The sequence below is a fragment of the Talpa occidentalis genome, unplaced genomic scaffold, assembly GCF_014898055.3.
Source record: "Talpa occidentalis isolate TD23 unplaced genomic scaffold, MPIMG_talOcc4v2.1 talOcc4.13, whole genome shotgun sequence".
Lineage (NCBI taxonomy): Eukaryota > Metazoa > Chordata > Mammalia > Eulipotyphla > Talpidae > Talpa > Talpa occidentalis.
Genome location: NW_023601322.1, coordinates 46,181,646 through 46,202,767, shown reverse-complemented (window position 1 = coordinate 46,202,767; position 21,122 = coordinate 46,181,646). Strand labels below are relative to the sequence as shown.

Sequence of the window (21,122 nt, the reverse complement as noted above, 5' to 3'; positions counted from 1 at the left end):
AAGACTTACCTAGATCTAAGTTGCTTGATACGCATACCTTTGGTCAAATCATCCCATTTTCCAGCTAAACCTTGTTTCTCGATATTTAGGTACCCATGAGATCTTCTTTTTCTGGATTCCTTGTGTGATTCATCAATTTCCCGTTATATTATTTGTCTCTCATTGATAGCTCAAAATGTGACAAAGGGGATTATATTTTGCTAAGAAAAAACTTTACCAGCTGCTCTGATCTCTCCTTTTAAATATTGAGCAAACACCAATATAACATGTTTTACTTTTTACCTTCACTGCTCAGAAACTGTCAGATCTGTAGAAGGAACTTTTAGAAAATTGTTAATTTCTGGTGACTCTTTTCTTACATGGTACAGTAAGTGTTAATAAGTACTACATGGTACAATTAGTAAGTGTTACTATATTCATTGGTCTCCTTCAGAATTGACTGTATTCATAAATGTTTTCCTAAATGTGTTAAGTGGCTGGTTAATTTTCCTTCCTCTATTAATGCTGTCATTGTTATACTTTAAGTTTTTCTACATCATCAAATAAGGATAACATTTATATTCTGATTTTTTTTATTCCTTTGTTTCCTTTCTGTTTCACAGAAAGGAAATTATTGTATTTTATATATATATATATTGTATTTATATATATATATATAGTATTTATATATATATATATATATCATGAAATCTGACAGCCTGCAATCTAATATAAGCAAGCATCGTATTTGGATATATTAATTTCTTATTCTATTTGAAAAACTCATTATTGCAGCATGATGAGTATTTACTGTTCTTAATTTCATTAGGAGGTAGAGAATAGGTGTGATTAACTTGTAATTTCAGATTGAAAGATATGCTTATTATTTGTGTTTTTCAACATTCAAGGCTAATTATTTCATTAAATCTTCTTAGCAAACTATAATGCAAATCTCTGGGGGTTGGGTTGGGAAAAGTACAAGATACTAACCTAAAAGTTTCCAATCCAAAATAAAAATAGCGAAAACTTCATTATTTGAAATGAGAACATGTGTGTATTTAAATAGTTGACTTTTTTGTTGTTCTAGATTTTATACTGCTGCTTTGCTTGCCCCATTACTGACTTACTGTCTATCTTGCTGAGAAAATAAAGAATTACAGTGGAGAAATTGGTCATCCTACCAGCCCCGGGTCCACTAGCACCTTCCTTTGTCCACATGGGCTTTGACATCCCTTCCTGACATTGGCGGGCATCCTTGATCCCATTAGCATTCAGTCCTCCCTGGCTCCCCCATCCTGTCCCTTGGTGTGCCCGCTCCCTACAAGTACACCTCTCTATATTGTCATATTTTTCCTCTTCTGAAACAGGCCTATCACTGCTCAAACCAAAGTAATATTAAAAATACTGTATATCATGGGCCTCCCTGGTGGCGCAGGCGGTTGAGTGCAGAGCTATGAAGCTGTCCGCAGCCTCTGCAGCACAGGTTCCATCCCAGCCGGCCAGGGAGCTACCCACATGGCGCAGCAAACCTCTCCTGTCTTGCCCGCTGCTCCCCTCAGCAGTGTATTTCAGTCATTCTGCCTGTTCTGCTCCCCACTCTGTCTCTGGTGAATCCTCTCACCCTCCCACACATCTGGCCTGTACCCCGGTTCTTGTATATATGCATAAATAAATCTTTAAAAAAATACTGTGTATCAGTGTTTTCTCCTTGTTTTCCTTCTATTCTCCCATGACCTTCAGTTGGACTTATTCTGGTCTACTCACTGAAAACATTCCTGTTGTAATGATCACAGCTCCGTGTGCTGCCACAGCCTGTGTGCAGGCTCCAGTCCATGTCGTCATGCACACAGCCGCCCACTCCCTCTTCACATGCCTGCTCCAGGGAGCAAGTTTTTCTCCTGGCATTCATCTCACTTCCCTCCCCACTATGACTTCTCAGCTTCCTTTCTTGTTCCTTCTTTTTAGTCTCTGCATACTGTGTTTCCTATAACTCAGTCCTTAGGCCTCTTTTCCATCAACATTAACTCACTGTGGAAGCTCATCTAGTCCATGGTTTTTAAACACCACATATGGGGCCTCCCCAGTGGTGCAGCAGGTTGAGCACAGAGCTCTGAAGCTATCCGCCGGGGAGATTCCCACATGGCGCAGTAGACCTCTCCTGTTGCACCTTCTGCTCCCCTTAGCAGTGCATTTCAGTAGACCTGCCTATTCTGTTCCCTGCTCTGTCTCTGATGAATCCTCTCACCCCTGCACCTCTGGCCTGTACCCCAGCCCTTGTATGCATAAATAAATCAATCTTAAAAAAAAGAAGTACCTATAATCCCATCCTATCACTTTTTCCTCCTCACCCCACCCCACTTTATATATCTTCCTAGTGCCGTCACTATCTAACAATTACTCAGCAGTTTCTTAGGTCTTTGACACCAGTAGTTAAGCAACTAGGGCCCAGGTCATTCTTTCCATTTGGCTTGTTGCTATATCTACAGTACCTGGGATATTGTCTGGGATATAACAGGCGTACAGTATCTTTTAAAAGAATAAATAACCCTCAGTGGGTATTTTTATTTAAAAAAAATAAGAAAAAATAGATACTTGAATATGCCTGCTTTTGGTGACATTTAAATTTGTTTGCCTTTGCTGTATATGATTTAGTGGATTTTGCCACCTAATGTCATTTCTCTCTTATAAAAAAATCTTGCTAAATGAGTCAGGTTGAACTGAATACATTCTCAGCAGTGGGTAATTAGTGTTCAAATAAGGATAAGAGTGGTGTTCCTTATTTTTTTGATGCTGGCCAACATCAATCTGAAGCACACATATATATTTAAATAAATAAATCCTCTTAATTTGCTTTAATTAGTGTCAGTATTATAATGCTGCTCTGGGTCATCTGTATACCAAATAAAATAACAGTAATGAAAGGAACTTGTTTCCCACTTGAAAAAAGACATATAATCTCAGCTTCTAACCCATTCTGGGTGGGATAATAAATGCTTTCATTCACATCACTTATGGCTGCCAGTTTGGGTGATTTTGAAATAAGGGATAGTTCCTGTTCTCATTTTTTAAAAAGGAGTACAGTATCTTTTATTTCTTGATTTTGCCCTTAACATCTTACATCATTACAGGACAGTAGTTCTAATGCCTACATGCATGTCTAATCTTTGTTGAAGAACAATTGCTTGATTTCACAAAAGGGAAAACAAAATAAAATCACTGTCTTATTGCAGGGATTTTTCAGCTGCAAGTAACAGAAAAGTCTGTTTACAATGGCTTAATCAAAGATAGGTTTATTTTTCCTACTCGAGAGATGCTAATTTTATGTGAATGAGCACCAAAAGGACATTTTACTGCAGTATCATGTAGGAAGTATTGCAATTTACTCAGATAATTTCCACTTTAAAGGATATTTTCAGTTTTTTGTTTGTTCTTGCAAAGAGAACTCTGCCATTAGATTTATTTTCATAGAAGGCTTAGAATAAATTAGGAGTTATTCATGTTGTTTGTTATAAAAAGTAGCCCACAGTATTTAGAAATAAAAAACTGCTGATTGATATTAGACAAACTAAGCTCTGAATGAGAATAAAACAGTGATTATCTCATAGCATCATGTCAGGATATCCTAAATTAATGCTTACAAGTGTTAATTGTTGCCTTATGATTTTTTTTATAAAACATTATTCAGTGCGCATCATGTGTAGTCACTGTAATAATTGCTGGGTATGTTATGGTAAGCAAGGTAGGTGAGTTAGATAGGTCAGTGTTTAAGGCCAATAGATTAGTCTTATTAATGATGAAGTCTAGTAAAGGGAGACAGGTGATAAATAGATAAACTAGGGAAATAATTTCAGGCAGAGTAGTAAAAAGATGCTATAAAAGGGTAATATGGCCAGGTATGTTCTCTGAAGAACTGATTTCAAGCCGACAATTTTTTTCCTTGAGATTGAATTCTATAAATATTTAAGTTACAAGTGAAATATTCTTGGTGAAAATGCAGTTATTTTCTGGAGAAAAACTTTAATTTTGTCTTAAGTTCCCTTTATCCTCAAGGTAATAATATAAACTGTTACAGATTATATAGGTTTATTTTCCCCAATGGATGACTGTCTAATTTACCATTGAATTGACCCATTAACTTTATCATAGGAAATTTACTGAAAAAATTGTTCAGAACTCTGCATTTTTATTTTTATGTTTTTCTTGACTCCTTTGTTATGCTCTTTGATGTGGTTTTAATGTTATAATTCTTCTCTATTAGTCGAGGTCATACCGCTGTTTACAAATTTATCAAGGAGAGAATTATATACCCATCAGGGCTCTGGATATAAATATATATCAGCAAATATTTAAAAGATCACTTTAAACCTTAATTTAATCAAGTACATTAAACCTAATAACATTCATTTGTTGAAATTTATAATCACATGAGTTTGTTGAATGTTATCCACACCAAACTATGTCTGGGATGGCTGTTACAAACTATTTGTAGGTTTATTTATGGGTTTTACATTCTAGGGTCTGTCACTGTGCCCTTGGTAGTATATTGTGAGACACAATTGGAAAAAACAGTCTATTTATAATCTGTTTTTTTTTCTTTCTAATAGATACTTTTATTTCCTGACTGATACAGCATATATCTTCATTAAATATTTGTTTATAATTTTTAACTATCAATTCTTTGAATTTGTTTAAAAATTATTTTCTTTTTTAAAGATACCTTTAGGGCCTCCCTGGTGGCCTAGGGGTTAAGCCTCAGCATCACCACTACAGTCTGAGTTTGATCCCTGGCCAAGGAGCTACTTACATGGCACAGCAGACCTCTCCTGTCTTGTCCACTGCTCCTTTTAGCTGTCTGTTTCAGTATCTGCCTGTTCTCCCCACTCTGGAGACTCCTCTCAGCATCCCCATCCCCTGCCCCGCACCTCTGGCCTATACCCTGGTTCTCCTATGCAAGAAAAAAAAAAGTGTCATCTTTAAAAAAAAATAAATAAAGCTACCTTTGAATAAGACATTTATTTCTACCTATGCTTCAAGATGTTTTACAAAGTCCTGAGTAGATATTAAGTACCTAAGACATACTTTGTTATTATTCAGTAAATTTAATGAAAATGTATTAATATTTGAGGTATTTTATTTTTTCCAATAATACCACACATTGGGAAACCTCAGTCAGTATTTTTATACAATATAACAATACTGCAATTTAAATTTCTGGTCTATATATAACCCTTGTTTGTAGACTATAAGCATTATGAGGGAAGAAAGATGGAATACTCATCTGTTCATTCAGTAAGCATTTCTTGAGCAACAACTATATGTTAGACAAGGTAGTAATGGCACTCAGTCTTCCTGAAATATATCCAATCTGTGGCTTATAGATTAATAAGAGAAATAGGCATTAAACAAATAATCATTTCATTTGTAGTCAAGGTAGATGCTATGTAAAGTGGGAACCTAACTTACTCTCACAAGTTAGCCTGAGGAAATAAAATAAAAGCTGTGACCTAAAAGACAAATAGGATTTACCCAGATAAGAATCTTACCTGGGGGGCCTCCCTGGTAGAGCAAGGAGCACAACCTATGAGGCTATCTATAGCCGCTGCAGCAAGAGCTTGAGCCCCTGCCAGGGAGCTACCCACATGGCTCAGCAGATCTCTCCTGACTTGCCTGCTGCTCCTGTCAGCAGTGTATTTCGTCAGTCTGCCTGTTCTGTTCCCCACTCTGTCTCTGGTAGGGAAGAGACCCTCCACACCTCTCACCCCCCACAGCTGTACCCCAGTTCTTGTATACATAAATAAATAAATCTTTAAAAAAGAAAGAAAGAAAGAAAGAGAGAAAGAGAGAAAGAGAGAAAGAGAGAAAGGGGAAGGGGAAGGGGAAGGGACTTACCTGAATATGCAAAACCCCTGGTGGGTTCAAGAAATAGAAAAAGCCAAAAATGGATGAATATTGAATAAGGGGAAAAATCTAGTAAAACATTCCTGGAGTCAGAGTCAGATCATGTGGTCCAGTCTTGGAATTTTGGACTTAATCCCACTGAAAAGTGCTAACAAGGGAAGGGGCATGGTTAGATTCGCATTTTGAAAAGGTCTATTTTGGACACTGAAGTCTTCCCTGAGTGATGTGGGGCAACAGACACATAACTGAGAGCAGTCAGAGAAGGCCAGTGGTGATGGGACCTGGTGTTGTCATCCTCCAGAGAGCAGAAGTTGTAAAATAATATGAAGAAATATAGACTAAAAAAGGCACAGCAAGGGAAAAAGGGCACTGGCTTCTTTAGCAATCCTGAGGCACATGGGGTATTAGAAAGTGAACTTTTTTCCTGAAGAAAGCTCTGGAACATAGTATCTAGCCAGCAACCAGAAGGGCAAGGAAGTAGGGAACTTGAATACAAAATGGAAGTCTGAGAGCTGAGGAGGGAGAAAGTATGGGGTTATCTGGGAAATAAGACCCAGAACTACAGAAAATCACAGAAGGGGTTTAATTGTGACAATCTGTAGCATGAATCACATCTTGGGCTGGAGAGAATTCATCTGGTCTGGAATAGATAAGGTGTGGTACGCTAGCTGGGCTGGGCTTTGGGTCAGGCAGTTCTTTCTTAGCTAGCTTTGGCAGCTCCTTGAGTAAGCACAAGGAGGGCAGTGCCTGCTCTTGCAAGCTGCATTTGCTAGCTCAGTTTCTGCCCAGCATTCGCCGTGGTTGGCACGAATTTCATGGGAAACTACAAACCATACCTCACTTTCTTACTTTCTCAACTCATGGCTATACTGCCTTTGCCAGTACTATCTTCTGAAAGTTATAAGTGAATGTACTTATATCTTTTTTTATGTCTCTATGTTTTTCTTGTTCTCCAATTTTAGTTGCTGTTAGTTTTATCTATTATAACCCTGATATTTTCTGCTAAGTCATTTTATATACGTCACAAGTACTCAGTAAGTATTTTCTAGTGGAGGTTTGTTTTTAATTTGTTAAGTCTCAGTGGATCTCACTTACATATTTTAGTTTTTCCAGTTTTTCTTTACTGAGGTTGTTTTCAAGATATGTTCTTTTACTTCCTGAAGGGGCAAATGATGTGAAAATCCTTCCAGGGCAAGCTGTTTGTCCTACTCCAGGGTGCAGAGGAATAGGCCATATCCGTGGTCCTCGGTATTCAGGACACCACAGGTAAATATTTTTTCTTATTCAAAAGATGTGAAGGGTGTATGAAATCATTATATAGATAAGCAATGTAGGTGGCATCATAACTGACTCCCTTGGCACCTCTGGATTTTATTCCCTTTTCCATGTTCCTAAGGCCCTTGCTGGACATTTCCTGCTGTCTGCCCACTGCTACCCTTCCTAGAGTCTTCCCGACACCAGGACCTAGCCCACACCCACATCACCCCCAGAGTCTCTGCGCACTAACTGCTTTCATGGTGAGGGCTCACATGGAACACTGACATGTATTCTCTGTCCCACCCTAGTCCTGAATTTTCTCCATGCAATTGCTGAGTTTCCCTTTCTTCTAGAGAAATTCCAGAACTTCTTACATTTCCTCTTCTTGTTTTCACCTTTCCTGTATTTCTTTTTCTCTTTCTTATTCATTTGGAGATGCAGTCATTCTGGGATAGAATAGAAAAATATTGATATATGTGAAGTTATATTATAGATATACCTGTGTTTTAAATATTTGATAATAGTGTGGAAAAAATAGTGTGCTTGTAAGAGAAAAATCACAAATGTGTAAGTCCTTACTGTGTTTTCTGTCCAATTCAATTGATAAATAATATGTAGATTAATTATTCACATTGGTGGCCTAGTTACCCAATATATAAATTAAAGCTGAACAGAACTGATGCCGCATTTGTCCAAATACCAAGTATATAAAATATATGTAATAGGTAAATGTATAGGGAACAGGCTAAGTCAAATAATATGTGAATTTAGAAAATGTTTGCTTGAATAAAAAAGATCAAAGAAGAAATCCTGTTTTATCAGGTGGTTGTAAGCCAGGAAAACAGGGCTCAGAACAGTTGTTAATAAGTCAAAACAAATATTAATATAAGAAATAATTGTAAACACTCCCAAGTAGCCTATGTGAACATGCTGTATGTGTAAATATAAAATTGGCATTTAAATAAGAAAACAATATAGTATCCATAAAAAATAAATTGAAGTTGTGAAGACACTGTAGTTACGTTTTAAAGGTGTGACCTCGCAGATTATGAACTGGGTCTGTGGAGACAGCATTGTGTTACCTCAGAGAAGGAGGGACAGAAAGACAGGAGTGGCCACATCATTAAGGCTGGTCTGTCTTAGGGGAGGAACCTGTGAATTTTTTTTCTGAAGGATTTTATTTATTTATTTAAGTAAGCACTGGGTACAGTCAGGAGCGCGGGAGGGTGAGAGAATTCACCAGAGCCACAGCAGGGAACAGAACAGGCAGAAGGACCAAAGTACACTGCTGAGGGGAGCAGCAGGCGCGGCAGGAGAGGTCTGCGCACCATGTGGGACCCTCGCCAGTGGCCGGGGATCAAACCGGTGCTGCAGAGGCTGTGGGCAGCTTCGCAGCCCATCGCTCAACCTCTGCGCCACCAGGGACGCCCAAGGACCCTGTGAATTTGATAGAACCTCTTTGTAGGGGTATGTGACTTTGAATAAATTTCCTCAGGTATGTTGTTTGTTTTTTTAAATCTAGAGCTGCAAAGTCAGTATGAGAATCACTAGTCAGATGTATCTGCTTAAATTAAAATTAAATAAAATGAGGGCTTAATTTCCTCAGTCACACCAGCCATATTTCAAATACTCAGTAGCTGCACGTGGCTAGCGGCTACCAACCTGAGTAACACAGAAGGCTGTGCAGACAGTCCTGGGAGAATTAACCTTGTTCTGCCTTCTTCTGGTAGATTTTTGGGTGATGGGTATTTCAGGATGAAATAATTAGCAATATTAGTGCCTCCTTCAGACTTGAATCATTATTCTCAAAGTTAGCAAGACCATGATCACACAGTTGGTCTGTCCCTTAGAACCTTAGAACACTGTGGCAACAACAAATGTTGTCAAGGATGTGGAGAAAAAGGAACTCTCCTGCACTGCTGGTGGGAGTGCAAACCGGTCCAACCACTATGGAAAGCTGTATGGCGATTCCTCAACCTATTAAAAATATAGCTTCCATATGATCCAGCAATTCCACTCCTAGGTATTTACCCAAAGGACACAGAAACAGTAATTCCAAAGAGTACCTGCACCCCTATGTTTATAGCAGCACTATTTACAATAGCTAAGCTTTGGAAACAACCCAAATGCCCAAAAATAGATGACTGGATCAAGAAGATGTGGTACATATACACCATGGAATATTACTCAGCAATCAAAAAAGATAAACCCATGCAATTTGCAGCAACATGGATGGAGCTGGAAGGGATCATGCTCAGGGAAATAAGCCAGAAAGAAAAAGAAAAATATCGGATGGTCTCACTCATAGCAGGAATCTAGAAAACCTAAATAAGAGACCAGGAAAAAGAATAACTATAAGAAAGAAAATATCAAAATCAACGAACAATTATGAACCAGAGAGACACTATGGGAGGTGGGGGCAGGGAAAGGAGGGATTGGGGTCAAAATAAGGGGGTTGCAATTGTATGGGGAATATAAAAATAAAATTAAAAAAAAAAAAAAGAACGCTCTGGCATTTACCCTCCTGTGGCACTAAGGCTAAAGTAAACAAGTATCTCTTCTTACAGCTTTTTATGATAGCTGCAGTGCTTACTCAAAGTCTCCTGCACGTTTTCATAGCTGACACACCTCCCAAACTGTTCTTCATGTACCTCATTCATCTTTTTCTACATGGATTCTGAAAACCTTGCATGAACAAAGTCATAATGGGCACGCTTCAGTTTGTTCCACCAGCTTCTTTCCTGAAATTTTCTCCTCAAATATGGCACAAATGGGAGCTAGTTGTTGTTCTTATTTTGATATCTTCTTATGAACAAAACTGAGAATAGATTATTTGACAGAATTTTCTCTACCAAGTAGTCTTTACCAGAGACTATAAAAATAAAGACGCGTTTAAAGAAAATTATTCTGTGAAACTTAGGGGAAAAATAAAATACTGAACACATGTGGTAGTGAGAATCATGGGACATTTTAGAGAATGACAAAACACAAAACACTGAACCACCTAGGGCTGCTGAGGGAGTCACCTTGGTGACTGGGTCATGACTCTTCCTGTCCTAGATCTAGTTACAACAGAGCAGGATTCATGTAAGTAAATGAATAGTCATCAAAAGTTTAATTAGTATATTGTCTTAGAAGAGAAAAATAATAAGCAATGAGTACCTGTAGTTAGTGTCTCTCTAGAATTGAAAAACACAACTGGATGTTTCTTTAAGTTATATTTTTATGTAGAACTTCAAGGCATGTAGTCCTTCATATAGATAAATTCTCATTTATCTATGAAAATAAAAGCAGATAGATTTTATTTAACACTACTTTGTATTCAAACAAACATCTTGGTGGAGTTACTATTGATGGTAAAGCAGTTATTGAAGGGTGGAGGTCACAGGTAATATAAGTTCTAGTAGGCACTGGCTACATCTCCCTCTTGCTTTAATTATTTTGGTGATAGGTCTGTCTTTATCAAGTTTAGACTTTATTGCTAGGTTTACTCATTGACTAAATATATTCATTTTCAATTAATACCTTTCTTTCTTTCTAAACCACCAGTTCTGTTTTTAATTAACTCTAGGTGAATGTCATTTACCACATTAATTAGTTTACTAATGTAATTTTATGTGTATAACTTTAGGACATCTTTAAATTTTCTTGTACTTAACTGGACCAAAGTTGTTTTGATATCATATTATCTCTAGGTTGTTTTTATATTATTTTTATTATTGTAGTCTAAATTTTACATATTTCTGAAGGATGAAAAATACGATTCTGTAGTATGTATCTTTGATAGTATCTGTTGAAAGCACTGTATGCACAAACCTATACTTAATATTAGAAACTTAACACATCACGATCATTGTCTTACAACTTGTTTTGTATATGTTACTGAACTGGTAAGCAAGAGAGGAGAATTTTAAAGCATTGCTGCTTTCTCTCAGAATCATAGATGTACTTTTAAAACTATCTGTAGGTTGAGTTTCTCAAGTTATTAAAGAATCTTATTCTGCAAGGTGCTTTTTACAGTCTCCAGAATTTTCTTAGGCAAATGAAAATGAAGAATATCAGAGACTTTCTCCATTTTCACTAGGTCTATATAAAGCAACTTGATTGACTTCTGCTTCTAAAGCCTTCAGGGACACTTGGAAGTGTAGAGCTGTGCTTTAAGGAAGGTAGCTATTTCAGCTGCTTTTCTAGAAAATATTCTCAGGCAGTGGAGTACTTACAAGTAGTGAATATTTTTTTACCATTCCATGTCAGAATTTCTGTTTCCGATATTGAAGCTTTGGTGTTTTGAAAGGAACTAAACAATCTTGTTAAATTAAGTTGTTAGCATCTTTTTTTGTACAGCTGACAAGAAAAATGGTGACATCAGGCTATCACTAAAGATGTTTGAAAATACTGTATCACTTTAAGAGATCAGGTAGTCCTTTCTAGATGGATTTTAGGCAGGTTTATTTTAGTTTCCATATTAAAATAGTCAAGGGGTTAACAGTAATATCCCAAGCTGTTTGGAGTTCATGTAAAATCTGCATAAACCACTGTGTGAAAGAAATTGCACCAGTTCTTATCTGTATGAAAATAGGATGTTTGGCACACAATTATCACACAATTTACATTTTATTTGAATTAATTTACATAGTGAATAAAGCGAAGTAGGTGTATTTGTTAAGAGAAATATTTAAAGATGACAATATTGGGACTACAACAGTGTAAACTTATTTTTAAGCCAGGTTCCAGGATTAGACATCAAGTTTCTTTTTTCTAAATGAGTAGAGCACAGATTCCAGAGACTTGATAAAATTCTGTATTATAAAACACACAAATGTAACTCATTTAGGAACTAATAATTATATTTTCTACACAGAGAGCCAGGCACTGTTACAATGGAAGGACTCTTGCTTGATGCCCTTATGTGGGATGCGGGACACACATTGCTAGTGTGACAAGTAAAGAAGACACATAGAAAGGTTGCATCTGCTACTCAGCAGTGAAGATGTCAGATAAATCCAAGAGGCTTTTGGGTTTTCTTCATGGAAACTTAAAGCACACCTAGCTGCCATCATCATTTCTTTGGATTCATTTTTGCCAGCTTAAAAATAATGATGAGTATTATTTCAGGCATTTTCTTCTTTTCATATTTGTTACTCTGTGTGTATGTGTGTTTGTGTGTGTGTGTGTATTAATGTTCAAGGTTTCAGATTGGTCTGAGTCCAGATCTAGTACTCACTGTGAAAATATGGTCAAATTACATCATATATCTTAGCTTCTGTGTTTCCATCTGTTAATGTGTATTCTTTGCAATGAAAACAGTTAAATTCTACAATGAGATTAAACAATATCATATTATTGAAAAACTAATTTCAGGAAATATAATGAAAAACAGAATACTAGAAAACTTTAACTTACCTATTTCAGTCTATGATAGATTAACTAGTAGGGCAAAAGTATCAATACACACACTCTGAATAACATGATTAAATGATTAAATAAAGGGAGATTGACTGAAAGGTATATGCCAAACTAAAAACAGAATAAACTACTTAAAAGCATGTTTCAGAATTCAATTATTAAACCACAAATACTATAAATTCTGAAAACCAACACAGTTCATACCCATTCTCTCTGATCAAATGCAATAAAACAAGAAATTGTTGCGGGGCGGGGGGAAGTCATTTAGAATATATACAGAAACATCCATAAATATGACTTAAGCAAACACACAGTCAAATGAAAACTCAAGCTTGAATCTCAAAACAGCTAGAATTAGTACATTGAGGACATTAAAGCTATAAACATTTGTTATATTACTTTTATGTGTGTTCAGAGGTAAATTTATACCCAATACAATAAGAAGGAATGAAAATAGACTTCAACTCAAAAATGTATAAAAATTGTAAAAATGTTTAGAAAAAGGAAAGAAATGTCAAACTAAAGGCTGAAATGAATGACAAACACAGAAAAAAAACAATAAATGGGTGAGAGAATCCAAGAGTTTCTTTTTGTGCTAAAACAATAATGTTCCCATAAACATGTACAAATATAGCTGAGAAACAGTCTTGGGGGGGTTCATGCAGTGTTCTGAGAATGAGGGCTTCCTCATTGAAGGAATGAAGAGGCACATCTCTTAGGATTTTCCTTCTAATGCTCTGACTTCAATTGTAAAGGTTTCTTTTAAATCATTGGTACTCCTGTTAACTGAGGCAGGTGGGAATTCCTTTGGCCTCTTTATTTGATAGACTCTCTCCTGTCAATCTTAGAAGTAGTCTTTTCTGTTTAAGGTGAACATTTCCTCCATAGTTCTCCTGACTCAAGGGTGGGTTTTGAGCTAATACTTCTGGTGACCTCGTCTTAGTGTGACCTAGGAACACAGTCCCTTGCCCCTACCCTCCTCTACAGATCTGGTCTCTGATTAGGTGGATTAGACTCCTTTTGCTTAGTAATAGCCTTTGCCTCTAAAGATCTTACCTGCAGTTGACAAGCCAGGTGTCTGTTAGAGGTGTCTGTTACCTCAACACATCCCCACAGAGAGTGCTCTCCCAACCTGATTCCTGACTCTTCGATCTAAGTGGGTTTCTCTGCAGGACGACTGAATAGATAGCTTCCTAGATGTAACCTCCCTCCTGGAATTCTCCTTGTCTCCCCTCTATCAGGCCCCAGTCCTCATCTATTTTCTCCCAGTTCTTTTGGGATAGGATTTGAGATAAGTATTTATTCCCTTATATCTAAAATATGTTTTATCTCTCCTCAACCAGAGTGGTTTACTTGTGGGTAAAATTCCAGTTGAATTTTTTTTTTTTAAATAGTGAGGATATTGGGCCTCCCCTGGTGGCACAGCGGTTGAGCGCTGGGCTGCGAAGCTGCCTGCAGCCTCTGCAGCGCAGGTTCGATCCCCGGCCACTGGCAAGGGTCCCACATGGTGCGACAGACCTCCTGCCGCGCCCGCTGCTCCCCTCAGCAGTGCATTTCGTCAGTCTAGCTGTTCTGTTCCCTGCTCTGGCTCTGGTGAATTCTCTCACCCTCCCACACTTCTGACTGTACCCAGTGCTTGTATAAATAAATAAATAAATCTTTAAAAAAAATAGTGAAGATATTGTATAAACATAATGGAAAATTTTCAGGGAACCCTACCCCTGGTCTGGCAGGCAAACTAACAAGCCACCTTCACAGGCCCCACCTGGTATGCAGAGATCTACTTTGCCTGAAGCTGTCAGTCAGTCTTTTCAGAGTACAGATAAGAAGAGACCAATCGACTATGCTACACCACATGGATTAAAAGTAAAATTGATTTTATACTAGAGGTCTATATAAACAAATACCAAAAAATTTAAAAACAGTAGGCACCCAGCCCTTGAATCTCTTTGGAGATGAGGGAATTGGATTTTTGAATCAGGATAGTTTAGAATTGGAAATACTTTCTAATTAATAGTTGTGTTCCTGGGACCAATGACTCACTGTTTTTGGTTATATAGACTATATAGATTCGGACTTGTATTTGGTGGATTATCTCTTACAGAGTGAGGTCTGTTGGGGCTGTTTGCCAGGTTTGAATCCTCACTTTGATTATCTAATAAACTGTCTAGTCTTCATACTTTATTTTTAAATGAACAATTGACGGTTTCATTTACTTTAAATGTACCAAAAGTCTGCTGTCTTTCAAATTTCAGTACTTCAAAAGGATTGTTTTTTCATTTCCCTCCACACCCCCACCCTTGCAAGAATCTCAGCTATGGACATTTTCAGCACTTTACCTTTATCCCTGTGTTCTGAAGTGCAACAATTTCATTCATTGGTTCAATTAGGAAATTCACTTCTTTCCTTTCTGGAAAATGTTCCAACATTTTTTTTTTTTGTTTTTGTTTTTGTTTTTGAGTAATACCCTCACTTCTGTGTGCTCTAATCTCTGGGATATTATCTCAACTTTTTCCTCCGGTCTTACAGCTGAAGTTAATTGTAATGTGATTTTTTTCAGCTTCTGAAACAATATACTTAATACTGATTTGTTTTTATTGTATCTTTCTTATTTGATGGAATGTGTGTCTTATCTCTGACAATGCCTGAGACTGGTTGGTTCCTACTTCCTGCATTGGCTTTTTTCCAAGGTACTTAATGTATTGATAATTTTTGGTTAAATTGGCTGGCTTCTTTCCTGTCTTATGAAAGACATTTCTCAGAATCGGGAAGTCTTTCCCTATGTTCACTTTTGAGAGCGAGAACCAGAAAGCTGAGATGTGCCTTTGTTTACTTGGAACCTGTCAGCAGGTAACACCTCTTCCTGTGCACTGGACAAATGGGGGCTCCTCTAATACTGAGCTGGCCACTGTTACCAGTATTGTATCTCCTTCTGAGTTCTTTCCAGCAGAGAGGATGCTTCCAAATATTTTTGGTGTGTTTCTTTTTATTTTTTTTTTTTTGGAGGGGGGAGCATCTGGTCTGCACACTCTTAAGTTTCAGCTTACCCAGTTTCCATCTTCAAAATGCATTGAGTTCTCTTATTTGCATTCATTTTTTATACATACATTTATTTTTCTAAAATTTATTTACTTACATATATTTTACATCATTGTTCGCTTTTGTACAATGTTTGATTTCTCCTCTCAGGTGTAAGTCCCTGTAAAATTCCCACCACCAATTCACCTGTGCACCATCACCATAGTCCCTTGTGCTCTTCCTTCCCCTGTTTTGAATCTTCTCCCTTCCCTTCCCCTTCAGAATGTCTCTGATTTATAGTTGCCTGTTAATTTTGTTTATTTATTTATTTATTTTTTCCTAATCCCTTATTTGGTTCCCCTATATTCATTTTTTTTTCTCTTATGCTTTGTCTTTATGCATTTGTATCTTTTTATTCATGTATTTTTTTTTAGTGGTGAGAAAGAATTTATTATCAAGGAATCAACTTTTTGTCAAGGGATCAATTACATTTTCGTTTTCTCTAACTCATTTTTTAGAACTTTGTTTACAGCCCAACTAATAATTTAACTAGTATATGATTTTATTCCTAACTCTCTGTATGTGTTCTAACTTATCACAGTGCCACCTTTTTCCTGATGTACATAGAAAATAATTTGTAAAATGACTTTTTGTTTACTTCGGCTTTGCAAATTTTATGAACTTACGATGGCTGATTGCAATGATGTGTTCAAAAGAATTCTCAAAGGCATGGTTTTGATTTTATATGCATAGTAATTATTAATCTGTTGTCATCTTCAGTTAAAACTTTTATCATGTCGAGGAAGTATCTTTGTGACATGTGTTCACATTTATCAGATTCCTTTGTCACTTGGTCTGTCATTTTCTTTGACTTATTGCTACCAGATAGTCAAATTGAGCTGGGTAGAATTTTAAAAATAAACTTTCAGATGCATTTTTACTTTAATAAATAAAAGGAAAAGGGGTATTTGACTTTAGACAACACTTTTAATTCTCAAAATGACATGATTAATTGCCCAATTTAGTAAAAACATGGGTAAAGTAACAAAAGATCAGCCATGGGTCTTTAAATCACTTCTATCTGTTATTATAAAATTCTTGAAGGTTAATGTATATATCTGATTTTACTGAACTGGGAAAAATTATGTGTAAATTCACTGATTTTTTTTTTCCTTTAAGGAACAAGATAACACGTGGGATGCCTAGTTTTATAACAATTAATTGGAGCATTGCTTTCCAAAGATACTGATACATTAAAAGGATTTTATTAAATACAAAATTCCAAATTACGTGAATTATCAAGGTTGTAGAAACTGTAAGCTTAGTATGATGAAAACAGATGTGACTTAGGTTTATTTCTATATGAGAATAATTTATAGTGACTAACAGAAGGCAAAAATGATGATATCTGTTCATTTGAAATCCCTTTAAGTAAGACCAGACAGGATGTACAGATTTTTGTGACTCGTTTTTCAATAAAACATCAAATAGTTTCTTCAAACATTTCTGAGATGCATGAATCAGACATTACTCGGTGCATAATTTTCATGAGCATTTTGTCTTTGTGTTCTGGATTCTGTTAGTTAGAAATGACTCTTCATCCTTATTTTTCCTAGACTTCTGCATTATCTCATATTAATAATGCCAGACAGAATTCTTTTTTGTTTTTGAGTATTCAGAACAACTTTGCTTATTGTATTACTTTTAGACTTTCATGTAATTTTATTTAGGTATACTTTTTGTGAAAAGCATGTAAATGTCTTAAATATAAAATCCCATCTAGAAGTCTTTTATCCCATCTGGATGTTTTTCCTATTGATAATAGAGTTTGACCTATTTGCAGTTATTATTATAATTGTTCTACAAATTGTCTTATGCGTTAAATATTTTGTGGAGTTGTGTGTGTGTGTGTGTGTGTGTGTGTGTGTGTGAGAGAGAGAGAGAGAGAGAGAGAGAGAGATAGTGGTGGGGGAATAGGGGAGGTTTTCTGGAGGGACCTCCCTCTCTCCCTTTTTGAGAACATTTTCTTGATAACGTCTAGTTTAGAATGAATGATTTTTATTATTCTAATGATTGTTCTAAAGTTTTTTTGGTGCATTACTAAGCCTACATTAATTATCAAAGTCATTAGAACATTAATCTTCGACTTTCTTTTTGTGAAACTTGAGATGCTAAATGCATTTCCTTCTCCCTAATTGGACATACCCCCTGTATTAATAGAATCTGAAGTTGTATAAACCATTTTTTCTTTCAATTTTTCATGCAGTAGAAATCAACTCTTGAAAAGAAAAAAAAAGTAGGCAAACATTTAAAATTATATTTTAAACAATCAGGTACCATTATTTCTATATATTTTCCTCTTTGCAGTGGTAACCTCAGTCCTTTTCAGTGACTACTTCCCCCTTCTTGATTTTATTCATTCTTCTGGCACAGTTCTCTTCAAAGTTTAATTTATCTATGGTACCTGAATATTTAAAATCTTTGAATATCAGAAAATACATTTCATCTATGAGCATTGTTTTAGTCAAGTCCTTTTCCTTTAGAGTTCTGTTGATGTTACTTATACCACCTTTTAGTTTTCACTGTGCTGTTACAAAATCTAAGGTCGGCTTGCCTGATGGCCCTTCAAAGGTAGCCTGTCCTCCTTTTATTAAGGTTACCTATAGAATGACTTTGTATCTTTACATATAATCACCAAATTTAAAATCCCCCTACTTATGTCTAGATGCAGTTTTCTCACAACTTTTAGGACAAAGTCCTCCTTTATATCAAATCATTTATTTTTCTCCAAGTACTTTTTTGGGTTTTGTTTGTATTTTATCTGTATTCTTTTCTCTGAAATGTCTGCTAAATAACATTGGATCCTCTGCATCTGGCCCTCATGTTTCTCATCTTTTTTCTCATCATTTTCAGCTCTTTACCCTTCCCCATTGAGTACTGAGAAATTGCTTGAATATATGTTTTAAATTGCTAGTTTGATCTTTTGTGCCTCCACTGAGATTTTTCCTTGTAGTGATTATATTACACCTCCTTGCAAGCTTTCTTGACCTTGATTTTTACCATCCTGTCACCACTTACTACCATAAGAGAATTTGCTTTACTGGGGGTATTATGGAAGATTTTTCAGATCCTTGCAGATCCTAACACATAAATATCCCTTCCATAGAAAGTATCATTTCTCCCCGCCCCCCCCTTTTTTTTTTTTAGAATAAAAGCAGTTTAGAGTGGGCTTAGCCCTTAATTACAAGTATCTTAAGGTCATTCCTTATAATTGAACAAAAGGTAAATTCCGTCATCTTTAGGCTAAGTGATTTCTCATTTTCTTTTTAGTTACAATATGTACAATATTTTGCTTACTCTAAAAATGCTATTAACATATTTCTCTATGATCTACACATACTGCCTAGACAGAACTTGTTTCAAATGAAGGTAACTCATGTGGATTTCCCTGTTTAAAGTATAAATATCTTGAGTCCAGGATCTGTACTAAGGTCCATAACTGCAAAGATATTGCCAGCAAAAAGAACTGGGCTGGAATAACCATTTATTTATTTATTTATTTATTTGTTTGTTTGTTTGTTTTTTTGTTTGTTTGTTTATATTTTACATCATTGTTCTTTTTTGTACAACGTATGCTTTCTTCTCTTAGGTGTATTCCCCCTAGAATTCCCACCACCAACTGACCCTTGCACAATCACCATAGTCCCTTGTGCTCTTCACGTCCCTGTTTTGATCCCTCTTCCTCCCCTCCCTTGCAGAATGTCTCTGATTTATAGTTGCCTGCTAATTCTGTTTTTTTATTTATTATTTTTTCCTGGCCCTTATTTGGTTCCCCTGTATTCTTCCTGTAAGTGAAACCATTCAATATTTTTCTTTCACAGTCTCGCTTATTTCATTGAGCATAATCCCTTCCAGTTCCATCCATGTTGCTGTGAATGTCATGACTTTATCTTTTGCAATTGCTGAGTAATATTCCATTGTGTATATATACCACATCTTCTTGATCCAGTCATCTATTTTAGGGCATTGGGTTGTTTCCATATCTTACCTATTATAAATAGTGCTGCAGTAAACATAGGGATGTAGGTATCCTTTTCAGTTAATGTTTCTGTGTTCTTTGGGTAGATTGCGAGGAGTGGAATTGCTGGGTCAGGTGGTAGCTCCATTTTTAATAGTTTGAGGAACCTTTACATAGCTTTCCATAGGGGGGAATAACCATTTTGTTATAGCTACATCAAAGAATCAAGATTTATGATTCTTCCATTATCAACCTGGTTCAGATAATACGTATTTTTTTCCATAATTAATCTGGTGTGCTGTTTTTGGCATAACTCAAATTGTTGAAGAATTTGTCCTAGCTAATTTAAATGCAGGGGACTCTGTAATGTGAGTTAAAATGGATTATTATTTCCCAAGAAATAATATCCTTAAGCCTAGAAAGTTTGTTCCTCTTTACAGTTTCTTTCTTGTAGATAAATTAACATATCATTCTTTGGAGATTCTGTTTTCTTGTTTTTTACATTAAAACCTTTATTAAAGGTGATGGCTAAAATAAAAGGAGATAATGTAACCAGAGCTAGACTGGCTTTTGTGAATGAGGACAATGTCTATAGTTCAGCTTACTTGCAAGTTACTTGCAGTGCAGAGAATAGGATAAACTAAGTTTGATACGAGATTTGAACATTGATGTTTTTCTTTGGAGAATGTATTATTCAACACGGTAGTAGCAATCGTAATGTTAAGTTTGCATGTCATTTATCCATCTAGAGTACTATTTTATTTAATATACAGAGAAGCACTATGATGTAACTATTATTATCCCCATTTTATGAAAAAAAAAATGTGCTTTAGACAAATTGTCTTGTCAGCAAGGCACAGCTAACAGCTGATTTTAAAATGAATGTCTTTAACTCTTTCTCCTATTCCAGAAACACATGTGGAACTGTAGAGGAAGTTGAAATTATTATATATTCCTCACTTGTAGATTAGTAGGATTTAAGGTCAGAAAGGGAAATTGATATTAAACTACATGCAAACTACTGTATTTGTATGCTCAATTGATAAGGAGACTACTAAGGGAAGTTTTCTCATTTGAGGAAAAGGAAATACATAATGTTTCTTAGGATTCCTTTCAGCATATACTGTTTTTTATTCTAAGCTCTAAAATATAGACGGGGTGGGAAGGGGAGACAGAGAAACTCTTAAAAGTAGTTGTAATTGTTATAATTTGTTTTGGAACATAAAAAATATAAGCTCTTCCTCCACTTTGGTATGTAGAGGTGTTAAAGCAATTCTTGTAAAAAATGAAATATCAATAAGAAATTTATAAATAAAAATGTGACATAAAGCTGTAGTTATGAAAATACTAATCTAGGTATGATGATTTTAATTATCCCTTTGTCTCAGTTATTCTCATTTTTGTGATATAATGAGTACAGCATCATACTCCAATTTCTGTTACTGTAATTCAGTACCTACATATGTCAGATTTAATATTCATTCTACTGACATTATGTAAAGCCAGATGGAAGAGGTATACTGCCTATGTATGAGAGGTAGCTGTT

General features: G+C 35.9%; 1 protein-coding gene across 20 annotated transcripts in view; it reads left to right on the top strand.

Moving 5' to 3' along the window:
* Nucleotides 1-21,122, top strand: part of L3MBTL4 (L3MBTL histone methyl-lysine binding protein 4) — a 425,819-nt gene that overhangs the window by 258,346 nt on the left and 146,351 nt on the right. For all 20 annotated transcript variants that reach the window (XM_054694180.1, XM_054694198.1, XM_054694199.1 and 17 more), the window contains one exon: nucleotides 7,041-7,143. In XM_054694180.1, the coding sequence (XP_054550155.1) occupies nucleotides 7,041-7,143 (103 nt within the window). The remainder of the gene's footprint in view (nucleotides 1-7,040; nucleotides 7,144-21,122) is intronic.